We start from the raw sequence: 23,436 nt of genomic DNA, 5'->3' as shown, positions 1-23,436 counted from the left end.
TGATAAACTACACAAACAAAATGAAAGAAAAAAATTAAATAATCATATCATTAGATGCTTAAAAAGCATTGGACAAAATCCAACTTGCATTTTTTACAAAAACTCTCCACAAAGTGGGAACAGAGGGATCATACCTTAACACAGTAAAGGCCATATATGAGAAACATTCAACATCATACTCAATGGGCAAAAAATAAAAGATTTTCCCTTAGAAAAAGGAACAAAACAGGGATGTCTGCTTTCACCACTCTTATTCAACATAGTACTGGAAGACTTAGCCACAGCAATCAGACAAGAAGAAAAAATAAAGGGCATCTAAATCTGAAAGGAGGAAGTGAAACTGTCATTATTCTCAGATGACATAATATTGTACACAGAAAACCCTAAAGACTTCACCAAAAATACTAGATTTAATAAGTCAATTCAGCAAAGTAGCAGGATACAAAATTAACATCCAGAAATTGATGTTATTTTTATACACACGTAATGAGCACTCAGAAGGGGAAATTGAAAGTATAATACCATTTGCCATTGCAACACTTAAAAATTAAGATACCTAGGAATAAACTTAACCAAGGAAGTAAAAGACCTGTTCTTAGAAAACTACAGGACATTGAAAAAGAAATACAGGCAGCTATTAAAAAGTGAAAGCATATACAATGTTCATGGATTGAAAGAATCAACATCATTAAAATGTCCATACTACCCAAAGCAATCTGTAGATTCAATGAAATTCCTATTAAAATACCAGTGCCATATTTTACACATCCAGAACAAATACTCTAAAAATCTATATGGAACCAAAAAAGATTTGGATTAGCTGCAGAAATCTTGAAAAAGAAAAAAGAAAAAAAAGAACAAAGTTGGAGGAATCACTACATCTTATATCTGGTAATACTACAAAGCCATTTGAATCAAAACAGTCTGGTACTGGCACAAAAACATGCATATAGATCAATGGAACAGAACAGTGAACCCAGAAATCAACCCAAGTCATTATGCACAACGAATATTTGACAAAGGAGGCATAGTATAAAATGGAATAAAAACAGTCTCTTTAAAAAAATTTTAAAATAAATTTTCTTTATTGATTTCGGAGAGAGAGGAAGGGAGATAGAGAGAGAGAGATAGAAACATCAATGAGAGAGAACACTAACCAGTTGCCTCCTGCACATCCCCCACTGGGGATCGGGCTCACAACCTGGGCATTTGCCTTGACTGGGAATCAAACCAGTGACCTGTTGGTGCATGGGTCGATGCTCAATCACTGAGCCACACCAGCTGAGCAAAACAGTCTCTTTAATAAATTGTGTTGTAAAAATTGGACAGCCACATGCAAAAAAATTAAACTAGACCACCAACTTACACCACACACAAGAATAAACTCAAAATATATAAAAAACTTAAATGTAAATTGTGAAACCATAAAAATCCCAGAAGAAAATGTAGGCAGCAAATCTCAAACATCTCACATAGCAGAATTTTCACTGATACATTGCCTAGGCTAAGGGAAATAGAGGAAATAATAAATAAATGAGACTACATCAAACTTAAAAGATCTGCAAAGCAAAAGAAACTGGCATCAAAATGAAAAGGGAATCTACTGTATGGGAAAATATATTTGCCAATGATACATCAGATAAAGGGTTAATTTCCAAAATATATAAAGTACTCATACAACTCAACGAAAGAAGACAGACAATCCTGTTAAAAAATGGGCAGAGAACCTGAATAGACACTTCTCCAAAGAGGACATACAAATGTCCAAGAGAGATATAAAAAAATTCTTAAAGTCACTAATAATAAGGGAAATACAGATTTAAATGACTCTGAAATATCACCTCGCATCAGCAAATTAACAAATAGCAAGTGCTAGTGAGGATGTGAAAAAAGGGTACTCTAGTAGACTGCTGATGGGAATGCAGACTGGCGCAGCCACTATGGAAAACACTATGATGTTTCCTGAAAAAAGTAAAAATGGAACTTACATTTAACCCTGTCATCCCACTTCTAGGAACATATCCTAAGAATCCTGAAGCACCATTCAAAGAGAATATATGCACCCCTATGTTCATACTAGTGTTATTTACAATAGCTAAGATCTGGAAACAGCCCAAGTGTCTACCAATAGATGAATGGATTTTAAAAAAAAACTGTGGTACATTTACACAATTAAATACTATGCAGCTGTAAAAAAAAGAAATATCTCTTTGCCTTTGAGATGGCTTGAAAGGACCCAGAGGGTATTACACTAAGTGATATAAGCCAGTCCGAGAAAGACAATTATCACATGATCTCATTTATTTATGGAAACTAATAAAAAAAGTAAAGTGAGAAAAAAAATAGTTCCAGAGTCATGGAAGCAGGGAACAGACTGCAAAACTCCAAGGGAAGGGGGAGGGAGGCAAGAAAAGATAAACCCAATAACTTATATGCATATATGCACAACCAATGAACACAGACAATAGTGTGGGGAAGGCAGAGGGAGGGACTGGAGCAGGAAGTAGGGGGTTCGTGAGGTAAAAAAGGAGGGACATCTGTAATACTTCCAACAATAAAAATAAATTAAATAAATAAATATAAAACAAACAAAATCTCTCTGCCAATTAATGTCTGGTGATCTCGGGGCATTTCTTTAATTCCTGTGCCAACTTTTTCTCGCTTATAGAAATCTGTTTTCTTGTGAGAATTAAATTATATATTAAAGGTAAAAATAACTATAAAGTTGTAAAATTTTAGGGATTATGGCTTGAAGTGTGGGCTATGGAAAGGCAAAGATCATATCCTTGTTTGTTTCCTTTTTGGAACAGAAGTTATTTTTTCCCATTTAAATAGATCATCATTTTGGAAAACTTTAAAATGCAAAAAAAAAAAAAGAGAGAGAAGAAAAATCTATATTTCTTCCACTTAAAGACAATATTTATTGTTGCCCTGGTCAGTTTGGCTCAGCGGTTAGAGTGTTGGCCTGCTGTCCAGAGAGTCCCAGGTTCGGTTCCCGCTAAGGGCATGTACCTCGGTTGCAGTTTGTCCCTGGCCCTGGTTGGGTCATGTGGGTGGCAGCCACTCTATGTGTCCCTTTCACGTCGATGTTTCTCTCTCTCTCTCTCTCTTCCTCTCTCTCCCTCCCACTCTATCTGAAGAAAAAAAGAAAAAAAAGGAAAAATGTCCTTGGGTGAGGATAAAAAAAAAAAAAAGACAATATTTATTGTTAACATTTTGATGTAGTTCTATTTATTTTTCTTGTGTTATATTATTTATATTATAGGAATGTAATTTGTATTGATCATGTCTTACTTTAATTTTTGTACATTGTTGCACACCAACATTAAAACGTAATTCAAGTCATTATAAAAAAGATAATTCTATTCACAATAACAACAAAAATAATTTTAAAATTTAGGAATAAACTTAACCAAAGTGGTGAAAATGTGTACAGTGAAAATTAACAAAGAAAATTATAAAAAGAAACATAAATAGAAAGACATCCTGCATTCTTAGATTGGAAGAATTAATGTTGTTAAAATGTATATACTACCCAAAGTGATCTGCAGATTCAATGTCATCCCTATTAAAATCCCAATGACATTCTTTACAGAAATAGCAAAACAATCTTAAAATTAATATAAAACCACAAAGAATCCCAAATATCCAAAGCAATCCTGAGCAAGAAAAACAAAGCTGGGGGTATCACACATCCTAATTTCAAATAATATTACAAAGCTACTATGATCAAAGCAGTGCAGTTCTAATACAGAAATAGATATATAGACCAATAATAAAGAATAGAGTCTAGAAATAAATCCTTGCATCAATGGTCAACTGATCTTTAAAAAAGTGTGCCAAGCCCAGTTGCTGTGTCTCAGTGGTTGAGCATTGACATATGCAACAAGAGGTTGCCAGTTCGATTCACGGTCAGGGCACATGCCCAAGTTGTGGACCCAATCCCCAGTGGGGGGCATGCAGGAAGTACGTACTTTCTCATCGATGTTTCTGTCTCTCTCTCCCTCTCCCTTCCTCTCTCTAAAAATAAATGAAGAGGAAAAAAAATACAAAAAGTGTGCCAAGAATACACAATGGCAAAATAATAATCTCTTCAATTAATGATTCTGGGAAAATGTATATCCACATGCCCAAAAAAGAAAGTAGGTTATTATATAACACCATATACAAAAATAATCCCCAAAAGTATTAAATACATAAATATAAGGTCTGAAACCTGTTCATACATAAAATTACTTTTAAAAAAAGCATAGGGAGAAACTTCTTGACATTTGTCTGGTCAGTGACTTTTTTTTTGCACATGGTACAAAAACCACAGGCAACAAAAGCAATAAAAATGATAAAAAGACAAGTAATTTTGCATCAATGTAAAATTTATGTAAAGATAAATATATAATTTCAGTTATATGTAAAATCCAATCAAGCAAACAAATAAGCAAAATACAAGGTCATAGATACAGAAAATAGATTGGTGGTTTCTAGAGGTGGGGATGGGCAAAACGGGTAAATGAAGTTAATATATCATGGAGATTTAGTGTATAGATATACAGTATGGTGATTATAGTTAATATTGTATTACATATTTAAAAGTTCTCACACAAGAACGATTTTTGTTGGTATGTTTACTGATAGATGTTAACTAGACTTATTGTGATGATCATTTAGCAATATATACAAATGTTGAACCATGTTGTATACCTGAAACTAATATAATATTGTAGTCAATGCTATACCTCCATAAAAATAAGAATGAAAATATAACCTTTGGAATGATAGAGAATTTTTGCAAACCATATATCTTATAAGAGGTTTATATCCAAAATTCATGAGGAACTCTTACAACTCAAAAGAAAATCAAAACTAAATAAAACAGAAAACTTGATTTAAAAACAGGTAAAGTATGTGAGTAAACATTTATCTGAAGAAGACTTAAAAATATCCAACAGGTATATGAAAAGGTGCTCAACTGCATTATCCTCAGGGACATGCAAATAAAAACCACAATGAGATACCATCTCACATTTATTAGAATGGTTATTATCAGAAAAAAAAGATAACAATTGTTAGCCAGTATGGAGAAAAGAGAACCTTTTACACAGTAGGTGTGAATGTAAATTGGTGCAGCCACTATGGAAAACAGTAGCAAGTTTCATTCAAAAATTAAAAATAGTACTACCATATTATCAAGCCAGTCCACTTCTGGCTATTCATCCTGAGAGAATGAAATCAGGGTCTCAAATAGATATTTGTGCTCTCACATTCATTTCAGCATTACTCATAAGAACAACCGATGTGTTTATCAACAGATAAATGGACAAAGGAAACATGGCTTATGTATACAATACAATATTATTCAGCCTTAAAAAAGAAGGAAATATTGCCATTTGAGATAACATAGAGGAACCTAGATAATACTATGCTAAGGGATAGAATTCAGAAAGATAATGAAAAGTACTATATGACGTCACTTATGTGTGGGATCTTAAAAAAATGAACTAATAGTAATGGAGAGTAGAATGATAGTTTCCAGGAGCTAGAGGGTGGAAAAAATAGGGAGATATGGTTCAAAGGGCACACACTTTCAGTTAATAGATGAATAAGTTTTGAAGACCTAATGTACAGCATGGTAACTATAGTTAATAATATTGTACTTTATACTTGAAATTTTCTAGGAGAGTAAATCTCAAATGTTCTCACCATACACACACACACACACACACACACACACACAAATGACACTACATGTGGTGGTAGATATGTTAATTAGCTTGATTGTGGTAATCATTTCATAATGCATACATATACTAAAACATCACATTGAATACCATAAATATATACAATCGTATTTGTCAATCATAGCTCAATAAAGCTGGAAAACATTTTAATACAGCACAATATAGAGGAAAGAAGTTTGATTTCCCCCAAAATAAAATTAAATAAAGAAAGCATCTAATTCCAATTTCATTCAGTATAATTGTTTCCATAAACCAAATTGAGTTCTCTTTTGATGTCCAGGTATTTTGCACAGTCTCTGGGTCATTACCCTGAGAAAGAATTATCATTGTCCAGGAATGATAATTGAGAATATCAAGGATAGGAAACATGTGTGAGGAAAAAAATAAAACCTCTTTAACAATCTTTCTTTTAGTGTTATTGGCCTTTTTAAAGCTTATTAAAGCTTAATAGTCAGAAACCAGGGTCAAGACTGTATGTAGTCTGACAAAATCAGATTTCTTAACTGAATACATTGAAGGTGGAACACTCTAGTGGAACTGTGAATCATTCCTTGATTGACAGGAGGAAGAAAGCATCTTTTGCAATGTTTGAGGTTCCACTGAAAGATTTTGAGGAGAGTCTAGTAAACCCTAACTAATTCCAGATTGGTTGGACTTTTTTAAGGCAGCATTGGAAGAAGAGGAGATTGACTAGATACATGGTACTGTCGTGAGGCGAGGGTGGCTCATCAATTGGGTATTCTCAGTAATGTATAAAAATAGCAAAGCAGATCTGGGTAATCACTGGTAACAAAGCAGCAGTTCTTCAAAGGAGGTGGGGTCCTTATGTTTTTTTGCAATTCATGCATAACCTTGGGAGAAACAGTGTTTTCTGCTAGTTTTGCAGCTGGCTTTATCTCTCTGTTCTCCTGCCCTGATTACTGGCATGGTTACTTATTCTCAGTCCAAACTGATTTTCACTCTTTCAGTCCTGGGCAGATTTTGATTATTTACTTTCTAAATATGGAACACAACAAAATATTCTCAGCAATTGAGGATTCTTGCTAGTTGTGTTTTGATTAATTCAATCAAACTCCAAGGGCAGCTCTTCCTCTGTCTGTAAACTGTAGGACATTTTTTTTTTTAATCTGTAAAATAATATGATGCTATTTATCTCACATGATTATTATGAAAAATCTCAATGTAATTTAGAATGCCAAAATGCTTTTGTTATCTATTGTGTAGAATAAAACCATGCAGTGGAATTATTATTTTTTATTTAATAAGTATTGTTTTCAATCTAGAGCAGCTTACAATACAAGACACTATCTTTTAGACTGGGTATCTAGAGCCTGTAAACTAAGAGAGATAAAATATATATCTTAGGTAGGTCATAAATATTTTATGCACAGCTCAAGGCTAAGACCCAGTGTGGAAGTGAAACTGTGAATAGTAGAGTCACCACTCTTCCAAAAATCATCCTTCCAATAAATGGTAATTAACAACATTTCTAGGTAAAACTATGCTGGTATGAAGTTTACTTTTCCATTGAGGGCTTCTTGTGACTTACAAAATGTACATTTACATGTAGGTATAATAAGATTTGAAACTTATCTGAATCAAAGGCAAAGTGATTGACCAGTGTTTCTTCTTCCTACAGGATGAGTTGTGAGAAAAAGAAGACATGCTCTGTGTATGTGTGTTGTGTGTGTGCACATGTGTGTATGTGTCAGTACATGTGTTCAGCTTAATTTTGGGAAGCACAGAACAAGTGGGTGCTTCAAGGCACTGAAAAAGTGTGGTGGGAAGTTGCCAAATCAGAGCCCATCATTTTGCTTCAGCCTACCTGGGATTTCAATAGTTTCCTTTATACTTCGGGAACACACTACATATTCACAGCTCCATATTTTTATAAAATATTGGTGAGGTATTGAAAGGTTATTTGGAGTCTGAAGATTGACTCACCTTATTTTAAAAATACAATATTTTCATACCTGTATCACATTCCCTCTTTGTTAAGAACATTTCACTAATTCGAGGAGAAGATTTTAAGGTAGAGAGATGGAAACAGGGCCAGAAAGTGATGGAGCAGTAATGAAGAAACCAAAATTAAAATCAAAGCCAGTATTCAATTTGTAATCTTTCAGAAATTGAAAGTAAATGAAATTATATACATTTTAAGAAGCTCACCTGAAAAACCTTAAGGTAAATTGAATGTTTTTCAGGTCAAAAATTATAAAAGATTTAGTGAACTGTTTTATGGTATTGCTTGAGGAAAAAAAAACAAACACATTATGTGATGATAGGGAGATTTGTAAAATGAGATTTATAATCCAAAAGTTACTCTTCGTTGGGGCAAAGCAACTGCAATTAAATTCATACAGTCCCCTTCCACAATCAGATGCAATTCACAGCCCTGCAGGCAAGCTTAAAGGCTATCATTTGTTGTTTAATAGAATTGGCTCAATCTCTCTGAAATTTTTCATTAGTACTGTGGAATACTCATCAGCAATGTGTGTGTGTGTGTGTGTGTGTGTGTGTGTGTGTGTGTGTGTGTGTTTTAACTTGCCATGACTCTAGTAAGGTTATTTAAGAGGAAGTTCTATAAAGGTGTAAGACTGGATTGTCCTTCCCACACTGCTTACAACCAAAGTCTTATTTTCACGAACTATTTTATACCACTTGCATGCCGCTGCCACTAAGTTTTAACAGAGGGTCAGAAATTAGGAAGTTATCTCCTAATGATGGTTTCTACTGAGTCTCCTCCAAATAATTATTTGAGTTCTCCAAATAAGCATGGTAGAGCTTGTAGTGAACAGTTTGTTGTGATTACTTTCAAATGATAGACAAAATAACTATTGAATTTAATTAAATTCAATAAAATTAAATAGACATACTTTTTAAAATTGAAAAAAATAACCAATCTTGCATAATCACAATTTATACTATTGTATACATCAAATTTCCTTACCATCCCTACAAATAACATCTTCAAGGGTCTGTGGAAAGGCTGTGATACAGTTGTATGGGATATTCTGGCTGTTGTGAGTGAGTACTACATTTGGGTTCAGATTTCCTTAGGGCTTAGAGACTTAAGAGAGCTCTGCCAGTGTCTGCCTAAAAGTAGGTAAACTGGAATTTGTATGCCCAGAGTAGAGTCTGAGTGCTTTGGTAATAGGTTGCAAGTCAGAAAATGCAATGATCCATGGTGGTTAAAGTAATGCAGAGATCAAACTGAATTTGCAAAATCTGGTCAGGATGGAATATATCAGTCAAGCTGCAGGGGAACTCCTGAATACAGAAGTTGCACTTACTATAGTCTAGGTGACATTATTTCATCAAGTATTTGGTAAATATTGAAGTTTTTTTCCAAGGTAGATTTGTTTTCAAAGTTCTCTATTCTTCTTCGATAATACCAAGAGTTAAAAAGTTGTGACACATCATTCTAGGATCAAGCTGCTCTCTAGAAAACAGAGCACTTAGTGAAAATGGCCAGTCCTCCTGCCATAACCAGTACCTCTGTGGTAGGTTTTCCACAAGTCAACTAATTGAGAGATTTATTTACATTCCTATTTCTTAGATCTACTAGGCAGTGCACTTCTGACATGTGTACATAAAACAAGAGCTATGATTCGATGAAAATATATAAAGCAAATGCAATACCCTGAGGGAAAGCCACGTATCCAAAAGCAAATTTTGTTTCCAGTGATGCTTTTGCGATGAATTCCCTACTTAACATCTTCAGCATTCTGTCTTGAGAAAATGTGTGCACTAGAAAAGAATGCATATCTTTTCTTCGTTGAACTTATGGTATGATTAGCATTTATTTCTCCAATAAAATGACTGGATATGTTAAAATCTGCCATACTGTGTAAAAATCTTGTATGCTTTATTTCAAGCATATTGACTTTAAAGACTAGAAATTAGAATCTAGTAATTAACTCCAGGGTTAGCATAAGTGGCCATAACCTGAAGGAATTCCCCCACCCACACAAGCTCCCACACAGATCAAAAACGCACAATTAACATTACAAAATGGCTGACTGTGTGTTTATCATGGCCAAGAATTCCTGCCTCTTTGTACTTCTCTGAAGGTGTCAATAGTTAACTAGTTGAGTTTTGTGAAATTTTCAAAGCAAAGTCTGCTACTTTCCACCTCCGCAAATATAGTTGTGTATATCCACTTTTTAAAAAATAAATTAATTTATTTTTGTGACAAATGTTTTCCCTTTTTCACACACTGATTTCCATCTCCCCCTCCCTCCCCACCCTGTTCTCACCTTTGTTGTCCATGTCCATTGTTCATGCATACATGCATATAAGTTATGTGGTTTATCTCTCCCCCACCATCCCCTTTTCTGGGGATTGTCAGTCTGTACCCCACTTCCACATCTCTGGAACTACCCCATTCCTCAGACTGTTATGTTCATTATATTCCACAAATAAGTGAGATCATGTGATATTTGTCTTTCTCTGCTTGGCTTGTTTTGCTTAGGATAATACTTTCCAGGCCCCTTAATGTTATCTCAAAGAATAAGAGATCTTTCTTTCTTACAGCTGCATAGTACTTTATTGTGTATATGTACCACCACTTTTTTATCCATTCATCTACTGATGGACACTTGGGCTGTTTCCAGATCTTAGCTATTGTAAATAGTGCTGCTACGAACATGGGAGTAGATATATTCTTTCTGGTTGGTGTTTCAGGCCTATTAAGGTATATTCCTAGAAGTGGGATCACTACACCAAATGGAAGTTCAATTTTTAATTTTTTGAGGTAACACCATATTGTTTTCCACAGTGGCTGCACCAGTCTGCATTCCCACCAGCAGTGTACTAGAGTCCCCTTTTCTCCACACCCTAGTCAATACTTGTTTGATGATTTGTGAATGGCAGCCATTCTGATAGGTGTGAGATGATACTTCATTGTTGTATTAATTTGCAACTTTCTGATGATTATTGATTTTGAGCATTTCTTAATATGTCTCTTAGCCATTTGTATGTCCTGTTTGGAGAGGTGTCTATTTAGTTCCTCTGTCCATTTTTTAATTGGGTTCTTTGTCCTTCCTTTGTAGTTGTATGAGCACTCTATATATATTGGAAATTAAACCCTTATCTGATATATCATTGGCAATTATTCTCTTCCATAGAGTACATTGCCTTTCAATTTTGGTGATAGTTTCTTTTGGTGTGCAGAAGTTTAGTGTTTGATGTAGTCTCATGTGTTCATTCTCCTTTGTTTCTGTTGCCTTAGGTAATATATTAGTGAAAATTCTGCTGCGTATGATGTCTGCAATTTTGTTTTATAAAATTTCTTCTAGGATTTTTATGGATTCCTGAGTCACATTTAAGTATTTTCTGCATTTTGAGTTTATTCTTGTGTATGGTGTAAGTTGATGGTCTAGTTTCATTTTTTTGCATATAGCTGTCGAATTTTTCCAACACCAATTATTAAAGAGGCTGTCTTTACTCCACTATATGCTTTTGACCCTTTGTCAAATATTAATTGAGCATATTGCTTTGGTTATATTTCTGGGTTCTCTGTTCTGTTCCACTGGTCTATATGTCTGTTCTTCTGCCAGTACCAGGCTGTTTTGATTATATTGGGTTGGTAGTATAACCTGAAATCTGGTAATGTGATTCCTCCAACTTTGTTCTTTTTCAAGATTGCCGTGGCTATTCGAGGTCTTTCTTGGTTCCATATGAACTTTTGAAGTGTTTGTTCTAGTTCTGTGAAGTATGTCGTTGGTATTTTGATGGGGATTGCATTGAATCTATAGATTGCTTTGGGTAGTATGGACATTTTAATGATGTTAATTCTTCCAATCTATGAACAAGTTATGTGCTTCCACTTTTTTATATCTTCCTCTATTTCTTTTTTCAATTACCTGTAGTTTTCTGTGAATAGGTCCTTTATTTCTTTAGTTAAGTTTATTCCTAGGTATCTTTTTTTTTTTTTTTTTTTTTTTCTGAGATGGTAAATGAGATTGTTTATTTTAGTTTCTCTTTCTGTCTCTTTCTGTGAGTTCATCATTGGTGTATAAGAATGCCATCAATTTCTTGATGTTAATTTTGTAGCCTGCTACTTTGCCAAGTTCATTTATTAAGTCTAATAAATTTTTGATGGAATCTTTGGTGTTTTCTATATATAGTATCATCTCATCTACGAATAATGACAGTTTCACTTCCTCCTTTCCAATTTGGATCCCTTTTATTTTTCTTCCTGTCTGATTGCTGTGGTTAAGACTTCCAGTACTATGATAAATAAGAGTGGCAAAAGTGGGTATTTTTGTCTTGTTCTTGATCTTAAAGAAAATGTTTTACTTTTTTCCCATTGAGTATTATGTTGGCTGTATGTCTTTCATATATGGCCTTTATTATGTCTAGATATGATCCCTCTATTCCCACATTGCTGAACGTTTTTATCAGAAATGGGTGCTGTATTTTGTTGAATGCTTTTTCAGTGTCTATTGATATGATCATATGATTTTTATCTTTCATTTTGTTTATGTGGTGTATCACATTTATTGATTTGCGAATATTGTACCAGTCTTGCATCCCTGGGATGAATCCCATTTGGTCATGGTGACTAATTTTTTTGATGTAGTGCTGGATTCAATTTGCTAGTATTTTGTTCAGTATTTTGCCATCTATGTTCATCAGGGATATTGGTCTGTAGTTTTCTTTCTTTGTAGTGTCTTTTTCCGGTTTTGGAATTAGAATTATATTGGCCTCATAAAAGAAGTTTGGATGTCTTCCTTCTTCTTGAATTTTTTGAAATAGTTTGAGGAGAATGTGTATTAGTTCTTCTTTGGATGTTTGTTAAAATTCCCCCTTGAAGCCATCCGGGCCTGCGCTTTTGTTTGCTGGGAGAGTCTGGATTACACCTTCAAATTATTTTGTTGTTATTGGTCTGTTCCAGTTTTCTATCTCTTCCCAGTTAACTTTTGGCGGACTATGTATTTCCAGAAATTTGTACGTTTTACTTAGATTGTCCAATTTGTTGCCATATAATTGTGCATAATATTTGTTAGCAATCCTTTGTATTTCTGTAGTGTCAGTTATTATTTCTCCTCTTTCATTTCTGGTTTTGTGTATTTGGGTTCTCTCTCTTTGTTTCCTGGGGAGTCTATCTAAGGGGTCATCAATCTTGTTTATCTTTTCAAGCACCAGCTCTTTCTTTCATTGATCATTTGAATTGTTTTTTTTTTTTTTTTGGTTCCCGTGTCAGTTATTTCTGCTCTGATCTTTTCTATTTTCTTTCTTCTACTTGCTCTAGGGTTTTCTTTTTGTTTACTTTCTAATTCTTTAAGTTGTGAGGTTAGACAGTCAATTAGAAGTTTTTCTTGTTTCTTGATGTAGGCTTGTTGTGCTATGAACTTCCCTCTCAGAACTGCTTTTGCTCCATCCCATAGATTTTGTGTTCTTGTGATTTCATTTTCATTGGTTTCCAGGAAGTTTTTAATTTCTTCCTTGATCTCCTCGGTGACCCATTCATTGTTTAATAACATGCTATATAGGGTCCATGTGTTCAAATGTCTTTGCATGTTCTTATTGCAATTGATTTCTAGTTTCATGCCATTGTGATCTGAGAAGATGCTTAATAGGATTTCAATCTTCTTGAACTTGTAGAGACTTAGTTTGTGCCCTAACATGTGGTCTATCTTTGGGAATGTCCTATGTGCACTTGAGAAGAATGTGAATTCTTCAGTTTTGGTGTGAAATTCTCAGTGTACATCTATTAAATCCATTTCATCTAGCACTTCATTTAGAGTCTGTGTTTCCTCGTAAATTTTTTGTCTAGATGATCTATCCAGTGATGTCAGCAGGGAGTTGAATTACTCTACTATGATTGTATTGCTGTTGATTTCTCTTTTGAAGTCCTCCAGAAAATTTTTAGTATATGTTGATGCTTCTATATTGGGTGCATATATGTTTACCAAGGTTATATCTTCCTGTTGGATAGATATTTTCAATATTATGTAGTGGCCTTGTTTGTCTCTAGTTATGGTATTTATTTTGAAATCTACTTTGTCAGATATGAGTATTGTTACCCCAGCTTCTTTTTTTCTTTCTGTTTGTTTGAAAGATTTTTTTCCATCCCTTCACTTTCAACCTATGTGAGTCTTTTGTTGTGAGGTGGGTCTCTTGTAAACAACATATATGTGAGTCATGCTTTCTTATCCAGTCAGCTACTCTGTGTCTTTTTATCAGAGTATTCAAAGCATTCACATTTAAGGTGATAATTTATATGTACTTATTTATTGCCATTTTTGTTTAGTGAGGTTCTATTTTCTTCCTATTTCTTCTACTAATTAGAGCAGAATTTCTTTTTCTTTTTCTTTTTTAACATATCTTGCAGTGCTGGTTTGGTGTTAATATATTTCCTTAGGCTTTTCTTTGTCTTGGAAGCTTTTTATATTACCTTCTATTTTGAATGATAGCCTTGCTGGGTAGAGTAGTCTTGGATTCAGATCCTGTTTTTCATAATCTTGATTATTTCATGCCACTCCCTTCTGGCCTGTAGTGTTTCATCTGAGAAGTCAGCTGATAGCCTTATGGGGTTTCCTTTTTAGCTAACCTGTGGTTTATCTCCTGCTGCCTTTAGGATTCTCTATTTGTCTTTAATTTTTGGCATTTCAATTACTATGTGTCTTGGTGTGGGCCTGTTTTGGTTCTTCTTACTTGGGGATCTCTGTGCTTCTTGAACTTGAATGTCTTCTTTCTTTACCAAGTTAGGAAAGTGTTCTGTCAGTATTTCTTCAAATATATTTTCTATCCCTTGCCCTTTTTCTTCCTCTTCAGGGACTCCTATGATTTGAATTTCAGTACCTTTCCATTTGTCCCACAGTTCTCTTAAGCTGTCTTCCTATTTTTTAATTATGTTTTTTTTTTTTTATTTTGGTTTTCTGATTGGTTGATTTTTTCTTTCCTGTCTTTAATTTACTGATCCGGTCCTCAGCTTCCTCTACTCTGCTGTTTAGACATTCCAATGTATTCTTTATTTCTGCTATGTCATTCTTCATTTCCACTTGGTTGGTTTTCAATGTTTCTATATCTATACTCATGGTGCTGATGTCCTTACTTATGCTGTTGAGCTTCCTCAAGATTATGGCTCTGAACTCTACCTCTGAAAATTTGCTTAACTGCATTTCACTTATTTCATCTTTGATAGAGTTCTCTTGTTCTTTCATTTGGGATTTGTTTCTTTGTTTCACCATTTTGGTTATCTCATTGGGTTTTGTAGCCTGCCAAATTTTCTCTGTGTGTGTTGGTGTTCTGCTGTTTGTGGCTTCCTCTACTGGGTTTAGATGAACCTGCGTGGGCCCCTGTTAAACACCACTGTCAAGTCTTACTTTCCTGGTGAGATTTGCTCGCCCCAGAAAGGTTTAGTTATTCTTCAGCTTTTTCCTGGAGGGTAGTAGTCTAAGTAACCCAGTGCCTTGGAATGTAGCCCTGGTGTTCTGCATAAGAGAATTTCCAGACAGATGCTGGTTGTTAATGAGCCACAATTTATTTTTTTGCCTTACCTGGGAAAGGCTGAATCTTTGAGAGGTGGGGGCTGCTGCTTTTTCCCACATCTCAGTGAAGAAGCACATTGGCCACAGTCCTTTGTGGCTGCAACTCAGCAAAAAGTCTGAGTGCCCTCCAAATCCCGGGTGTCCTCACAGAGTTCCAGTTCACTCTGCCCTCCCTCTGTTGTAGCCCCCAGGTGAGTGGCTGTGGCTATTTTAGTGCTCTTTCCTGGCTCTCTGGGCTGTAGAGAGGGCTTGGTCTTTATTCCCCAAGCATGTTCAGAGCTAAGACTGCTGCTGTCCCTGGGCTCCCAGCTCGCCACTCTCTAGTGCCTCTGCAGATCCTACCAGTGTCCCTGGTTATATGTCCCTGTCCTGTTGCTTTTTCATTGCTTTTTTCCAAGGATTTGTGTTTATTTCAGTTGTAATTCAGTATGGTCCAGGGAGATCCTCTGTGTAACTTCCATTCACTCTGCCTCCATTTTCACATCCTCTATGCTTATTTTGTGTGCAGCTGGGTCACACAGGCCTTTCTGGTGCTCCACACTCCGAAGCTCCCTCAGGTAACTGGATGGAACAGTCCCTTTGGGGACCTGGCTCTATGCCTATGTTATGGGCTGCTTGATTTCACAGGCCTCTCTGGTGCTTCTTCACCCCACAGGTCCTGTGGGTAACTGAATTGCTCAGTCCCTGCTGGGTTGCACAGGCCTGTTTGGTGCCCAGCACCCTGCAGGTCCCATGGGCAGGCAGCTGGATTGCAGCAGTCCCTCTCAGGCTCCAGCTTCCCACAGCTCTTTTGGGCTACTGGGTCACAGAGGCCTCTATGGTTCCCCATCACCCTGCAGGTTCTGTGTAGCTGGATTGCACCAGTCCCTCTAGGGCTCTGGCTTCTCACTGCTCTTGTGAGCTGCTGGACAGCACAGGCCTCTGTGCAGCCCCAGGTCCCACAGATGTCGGCTGGGGAGTGCTGCTGCCCTGTGGAGCTCAACTCCTGCTCAGCTCTTGCTGTAGTTTTTGGGGATGGGTCTCAGATGCTGGTCTGTGCTTCTGTTGCCTGGGGATGGATGTCTGCTCCCCAGCCTCTGTTGCTTGGGGTATATCTTGACATTGATTGGGCTGCTACTATTGTGGATGGTGCTGGACTCAGGTCTGTCCTCGGCTTCTGTGACTGACACCTTGGGAGCTCCACTACTGTGCACTGGTCTGTGTTGACAAACAGTGTTCACTGGTCTGATGGTGCCAGGTTCTCTGGTGGGCTCAGGTTGCGGGGCCCTAGCCACTCCCACTGCCTCCTCCCAGGGAATACCAGGGATCTTCCAAAATGGTGGGACCTCCCCTGTGCTGCAGGGAAAACCGCCCTGAAGAGCACTTACGAACATGCTTATGGAGGTAGCTGGCTGCTCAGGTCCACAGCACAGGAACCTTTTGCCTCGAGTCTCTGCACTGCAGGAGTTTGGTCACCCACCTTCACATCCACTCACACTCTCTCACTCACTAGCTCACTCTCTCACACACTCACTCTTTTTCCTGTCCTGCCCGATACCATTTTTCTGGGTCTCTATTCTTATTGGAATGAGAAATGTTAAGTATTTCACCATCTTTGAAATCAAAGGGCCACACCACAGACTGAGCGAGGCAGGAAAACATACTTATCTCTTATTTGTATAAATTAAGTAGTACTATATAGGATTAGAAAACCAATAAAATAGATTACTTTATACAAGGAACATATCTGTGTAACAGGAGTGTGAAAAGAAATCCAGAAAGGCACTAACCTGAAAGATCAGTCACTTTAAGTGTGAACAGTTGGTACTTGAAAAAATAAACACTATTCAACATGAGGCAACAGTTATTTTTAAGTACTGGCTTACTACTGCTACTGTAGCTTTACACCTATGACATATAAAAGGTGTCTGTGCCTAGGGAGTAAATGAATATTTACTCAGTGGTATTAAGAGTCACCTACAAGATCTTGGTCTTTGCTGTGACTGGATGTTATAACAGTAATATAAGCTTTGGAAACTAAGAGGGATTTGCTTAGGCAGTTATTGTATTATTTTTTTAATCCTCACCTAAGGATATTTTTCCATTTTTTGTTCAGATAGAGTAGGAGGGGGAGAGAGAGAGAGAGAGAGAGAGAGAGAGAGCGAGAGAGAGAGAGAGAGATGGACGTGAAAGGGACACATCGAGTGGTTGCCACCTGCACGACCCAATCAGGGCCAGGGACAAACAGCAACCGAGGTATGTGCCCTTAGTGGGAACCGAACCCGGGTCTCTCTGGACCACAGGCTGCTGCTCCCACCACTGAGCCAAAATGGCCAGGGCTGCTTATGCAGTTTTAAAGGGGTCATTACATCCCATGCCATATTCTTAGAACCTGAGGAAACCTACTTATATTGGAGTTTACACATTTCATTTCTTAAGGCAGCCAGCCTCACTCTCTCCATCAGATCAGCTTTTAGAAAATTAATTGAGTTGGAACTGCAATTAAAATCCCTGAAAGAAGCTCTTCTAGGATATTCCACTGCTCTACTGCAGAGACAGCAAAGAAAAAATAGCAATTCAAGTTCTGTACCTTATTTCACCTTCTCTAATATGACCTGCCAGTTCTTCAATAAACTTCTCCCCTTTCATCCAGTAGATCATTGGTCCAGACTCTCCACTAAATCCAAAGAATGCTTTGCAAGGGATGTTCAGAGGCTTACCTGAGAAATATAAATAAAAAGAAATTAACAACTGGTTCCTGGTTATTGCTGGGAGACAAAACAAAATCTTTTAACATCCAAAGGAAAACTCAGAGGTGACACATTTTCAACTCTTCTTCCAGTCATCTTACCACACATGAGGAAATTTTTAAATGTTACAAGAGCTTCTGGAAAATTTCAAAATTAAAGATTTATCAAAAGTGAGAAAGTCTAAAAGCTCAGTTTGAACAACTTATTTTTACTACCTCCATCTTTGGAACTAATATAAAAAAATCAAATGGAAGGAATCCCCTTTTATTTTTTCTTTGTTGAGAGAATTAATCACTGTTTATTTGAAATTGCATTAAAAACTACATTAATCCAAAGTATAAGTTAATTTTGACTGGTAAGAAAATGTATAATACACTATCTACTAATATTAGTATTGCATAGAGAAAATTGTTTATTATAATTTATTCCAAAAAATGGATAATACAAACCAAAGGGAGAATTTTTTTTAATTACAGAAACATCTATAAAAAGTATATGCAGCCTGGCCGGTGTGACTCAGTGGTTGAGTGTTGACATATGCACTAAAGTTTCCAGTTTGATTCCTGGTCAAGGTACATGGCCAGGTTGTGGGCCAAATCCCCAGTGGGGAGCATGCAGCAGGTGGCCAATTGATGTTCTCACTCATTGATGTTTCTATCTCTCTCTCTCTCTCCCTTTCTCTCTCTCTAAAATCAATAAAGAAAAAAAAAATTTTTAAGTATATGCAAGCTGCCCTGGCCATTTTTGGTCAATGGTTAGAGCTATAGCCCATGGACCAAAGCATTACGGGTTTAATTTCTGTTAAGGACATATACCTGGTTTGCATGTTTGATCTCCGGCCCTGGTCGGGATTGTGTGTGGGAGGCAACCAGTCAATGTGTCTCCCTGACATTGATGTTTCTCTCTGTTTCCCTCCCTCCCTTCCACTCTCTATGAAAATCAATAAAAAATATTCACCCAAAATAGTATATGCAGAGAAATCTCAGTCTAATCATATCTAAATAATTAAAGACAACACCTAAACACTTTTTTATTATTTATCTTTGTGATTATAGCCAAATTTTTTTAAATTGTAAATTTATTATCAAACATATAAGCAATTATTTTGGGGGAGGCATTGATTTTATTGTGTTCTTGCAAAGTAGATTAGTCAGATAAGAATGGCATAGAAAGCACAATAATGACAGTTAAGATAAAGGGATCCCCTGAATCAAAAATCATAATATAGCATGTCATTTTCTCTGTAACATGTAATTTTTTTGCCCTGAATGAAGCACTAGATAAAGCAATTTCAAAAATAATTTTTTCCTTGTAGAGTACGTAGTAGTCTTGTTCCCATATATGCTCTGAGTTGTGGATATTTTTTCCATTCTATTCTTAAACTGATCCACAATTTCCATGTTCTAAAAATCATTACTTTCTCTGGGATCCTTTCTGTTCCATCACCATAACCAGCAGAGGATTTTGTTTGAGGACCATTTTCACAAAGAAACAATGTTAATGGGAGTTAGGGTCCACATAAGACAGAGTGGAAATTAAGAAAACCTCATAGACACATGGTCACTGGTGAGAGGCTGGACTTAACCACAATAAATTATTTGTTGCCAAATATTGGTTCTATAGTGCAAATTTATATCTCAGAAAAAATGACATGTTTTTGGATGTTTTAATTATTGTCAAAACCTTTGGTATCAACAGTTTGTTGTATAAGTCAAACACAAATCTGAAAGAATATCATTCACTGTCGTTTTGAACTTGCGTTCTGTGATATAAACGTGTAAAAATGAAAGGCAACCATGTACATTGGAAAATGCATTGGACTAAGAGGAGACTTGGATCCTGGTTTTAGATCTATATTGATAAAACTGATAATCTGGACCTGACCATATTACCTAACATTTTATAATCTGATCTTTCATATATGTAATATCAGGGTCTTTTCTATGCATTACTGTAGCTCATCATTTCCATGAAATTGAAGGTGTTAAGGAATGTCAAACCACATAGCAGAAACTCCAGAGAATGCGATAAACATTATTTAAAAAAATCCCAGTTGCTAAAACTACCAGCATATACATTTATACATATAAATTCTGACTGTTATTTTTTTCAGCTATGTTGAAAGATTATATCAAATAAAATACTTTTCAGTGTCTTCCCTATCCTTGGCACTACACAATGGGTAATGAGTATTGCTGCAATTTCTCCTGGGAATGTTTTTACTCTCCCATCAGACAGGTTCTTGTTAAATAAACACAAAAGACAAATATTTCAGTGGTCTACGTTCTACAAATGCTGAATAAATATCCTGAAGCCTTTTGTTGACAGCCAAAACAGAAAAAAACATTCAACTATCATACGTAATACTCTGAGGAGTGTTTCAAAATGGTCAGCTCTTGTGCCAAATAGTGAGACTTGATGTTTGCCAGAAAGTGGGCATCTCCTCTTCCAAAAGTCAAGTGAAGGAACTCTGCATTGATTAGACAAATAACATGAAACAGAATCTATCCAGGCATCTCTAAAATATGGGTTATGTGCATGTGAAAACTCTATCTATCATTTGCATCTGTTTGCTACTGTATTGTTTTGCCTACAGACACTTAAAAAGTCATCCCTATGTTACTTAATATCCATTCCTCTAGTAGAGATGACCAACTCAGGTTTGTATCTAAAGGAGACAGTATAGTACTTTGAAGACTATCAAAATAAAAAAGAATATTGTGAGTTTCTCAATTTAGTATGCTTTTCAGAGTAATGGCTTCAGATGTGACTCCTTTTTAGGTTCAAACTGTATTACTAATATTTTCTCTATCACATTGTAAGGTCTAGAGTCTAGACAGTCAACAAAACATATGTCCGTAAAAAGACTTGCACATGAATGTTCATAGCAGTTTTATTTTTAATAGTCAGAAACTGGAAGCAGTCCAAATAGTCATCATCAACATGTGAAGAGATAATCTCAGCTACATCCATATAAATTTTTGAGATTTGAAAAATTATGCTAAGTGGAAGAATATAGAAAAGAGTACATGTTTTATGATTATTTTTATATGAAATTATAGGAAGTTAAAATTAATCAACAGTTTCTTAAAAAATTAAACATGCATATGCCATGTGATCCAGAAATTCTATATCAAAGTCTATCTCCATAATAAAACTTATACAAAAATATTCATATTACCTTTATTTGTTTTTACTGAGGTAAAATGAACATATAACTTTATATTAGTTTTGGATATATAACGTCATGATTTGATATTTGCATATATTGTAAAATGAATACCACAATAAGTTTAGTTGACATTCATCACCATACTTAGTTGCAATTTTTTCCTGTGATGAGGACTTTTAAGATTTTCTCTAAACAACGTTCAAATATGCAATACAGTATTATGAACTATAGTCACCATTCTGTACATTACATTCCAATGACATATTTCTTTTATACCTATTGACCTCCTTCACCCTTTTTGCCCAATCGCTACCCACACTTCTGACAACAAAAATTGTGATTTTGTATTTAATGAGGTTTTTGTTAACATTCCACATATAAGTGAAATTATATGATTTAGACAGAGTTATTTCACTTAGCCTAATGCTGTCAAGTACCATCCATCTTTATCTATTCATCTATTGATGAACACTTAGGTTGTTTCTATATCTTGGCTATTATAAATAATGCTGCAATAAACATGGGAGTGCATATATCTTTTTTGAGTTACTGTTTTAGTTTTCATTGGATACATACCCAGAAATACAATTGTTGGATCATATGGTAGTTCTATTTTTAATTTTTTGAGGAACCTCCATATTGTTCTCCTTAGTGGCTACACCAATTTACATCCCAACAGTGCACAAGGGTTACCTCTTCACTATGTTCTCAATAACACTTGTTATTTCTTGTCTTTTTGTAATAACTATTCTAACTGGTGTGAGGTGATATCTCCTTGTGCTTTTCATTTGCATTTCCCCACAGATTAATAACGTTAAACATGTTTTCATGGGCATGTTGGTCATCTAAAATGTCTTCTTTGGAAAAATGTCTTTTCAGATTTTTAATCAGATATTTGTTCTTTTGTTATTGAGTTGTATACCTTCTTTATATTTTGGATATTAACCCCTTAACATTTATATGATTTGCAAATATTTTATCCCATTCAGTAGATTGCCTTTTTCTTTTTCAATAATTTTCTTTGTTATGCAAGAGCTTTATTAATTAGATGTAGTCCTACTTGTTTATTTTTTTGCTTTTGTTGCCTTTGATTTTGAAGTCATATTTTTAAAAAAGCATTGCCAAAACTGATGTCAAGGAGCTTACTGCCTAGGTTTTCTTCTATGAGTTTTACAGTTTCAAGTTTTACATTCAAATCTTTAATCCATTATATGTTAATTTTTGCATATGTGTTAAGAGAGTGGTACAGATTTACTTTTTTGCATGTAGCATTATTTATTTAAGAAACATTATTTATTTAAGAAACTGTCCTTTCTCCATTGCATTATTCATTGTTCTTTTATCATAAGTTAATTGACCGTATACATATGGTTTATTTCTTGGATCTTTATTCTGTTACATTAATTAGGTGTCAATTTTTATGCAAATGTCATAATGTTGTATTTATTTATTTAATTTTTTCTTTTTTAAAATTAATTAATTTATTTTTGTTACAGATGTATCTCCTTTTTCCCCTACTGATACCCCACTCCCCCTCCCTACCCACCCTGTCCCCAACTTTGTTGTCCATTTACATTGTTCATGCATACATGCATATAAGTTCTATGCTTTATCCCTCCCCCCACCCACTCTTCTGGGGAATGTCAGTCTGTACCCCACTTCCACGTCTCTGGGACTACCTAGTTCCTCAGACTGTTATGTTCATTATATTCCACAAATAAATGAGATCATGTGATATTTGTCTTTCTCTGCTTGGTTTGTTTCGCTTAGGATAGTACTCTCCAGTTCCCTTCATGTCATCTCAAAGGATAAGAGATCTTTCTTTCTTACAACTGCATAGGACTCCATTGTGTATATGTACCACCACTTTTTTATTCATTCATCTACTGATGGACACTTGGGCTGTTTCCAGATCTTAGCTATTCTAAATAGTGCTGCTACAAACATGGGGGTACAAATATTCTTTCTGATTGGCGTTTCAGGCTTCTTAGGGTATATTCCTAGCAGTGGGAACACTGGGTCAAATGGCAGTTCAATTTTTAATTTTTTGAGGTAACACCATATTGTTTTCCATAGTGGCTGCACCAGTCTACATTCCCACCAGCAGTGTACTAGAGTCCCCTTTTCTCCATACCCTGGCCAACACATGTTGTTTGATGATTTGTTGATGGTGGCCATTCTGACAGGTGTGAGGTGATACCTCATTGTTGTTTTAATTTGCATCTCTCTGATGATTAGTGATGTTGAGCATTTCTTCATATGTCTCTTAGCCATTTGTATGTCCTGTTTGGAGAGGTGCC

General features: G+C 35.6%; 1 protein-coding gene across 1 annotated transcript in view; it reads right to left on the bottom strand.

Moving 5' to 3' along the window:
- The window catches only part of IL1RAPL2 (interleukin 1 receptor accessory protein like 2), a 1,440,342-nt gene that overhangs the window by 64,063 nt on the left and 1,352,843 nt on the right, over positions 1–23,436 (bottom strand). Inside the window, exon 6 of the mRNA XM_036270972.1 lies at positions 17,805–17,934. Within this exon, the coding sequence (XP_036126865.1) occupies positions 17,805–17,934 (130 nt within the window). The remainder of the gene's footprint in view (positions 1–17,804; positions 17,935–23,436) is intronic.

Source organism: Molossus molossus, unplaced genomic scaffold (assembly GCF_014108415.1).
Source record: "Molossus molossus isolate mMolMol1 unplaced genomic scaffold, mMolMol1.p scaffold_m16_p_2, whole genome shotgun sequence".
NCBI classification, from domain to species: domain Eukaryota; kingdom Metazoa; phylum Chordata; class Mammalia; order Chiroptera; family Molossidae; genus Molossus; species Molossus molossus.
The sequence above is the reverse complement of the archived record's forward strand: the minus strand, read 5'-3'. Positions and strand labels throughout refer to the sequence as shown.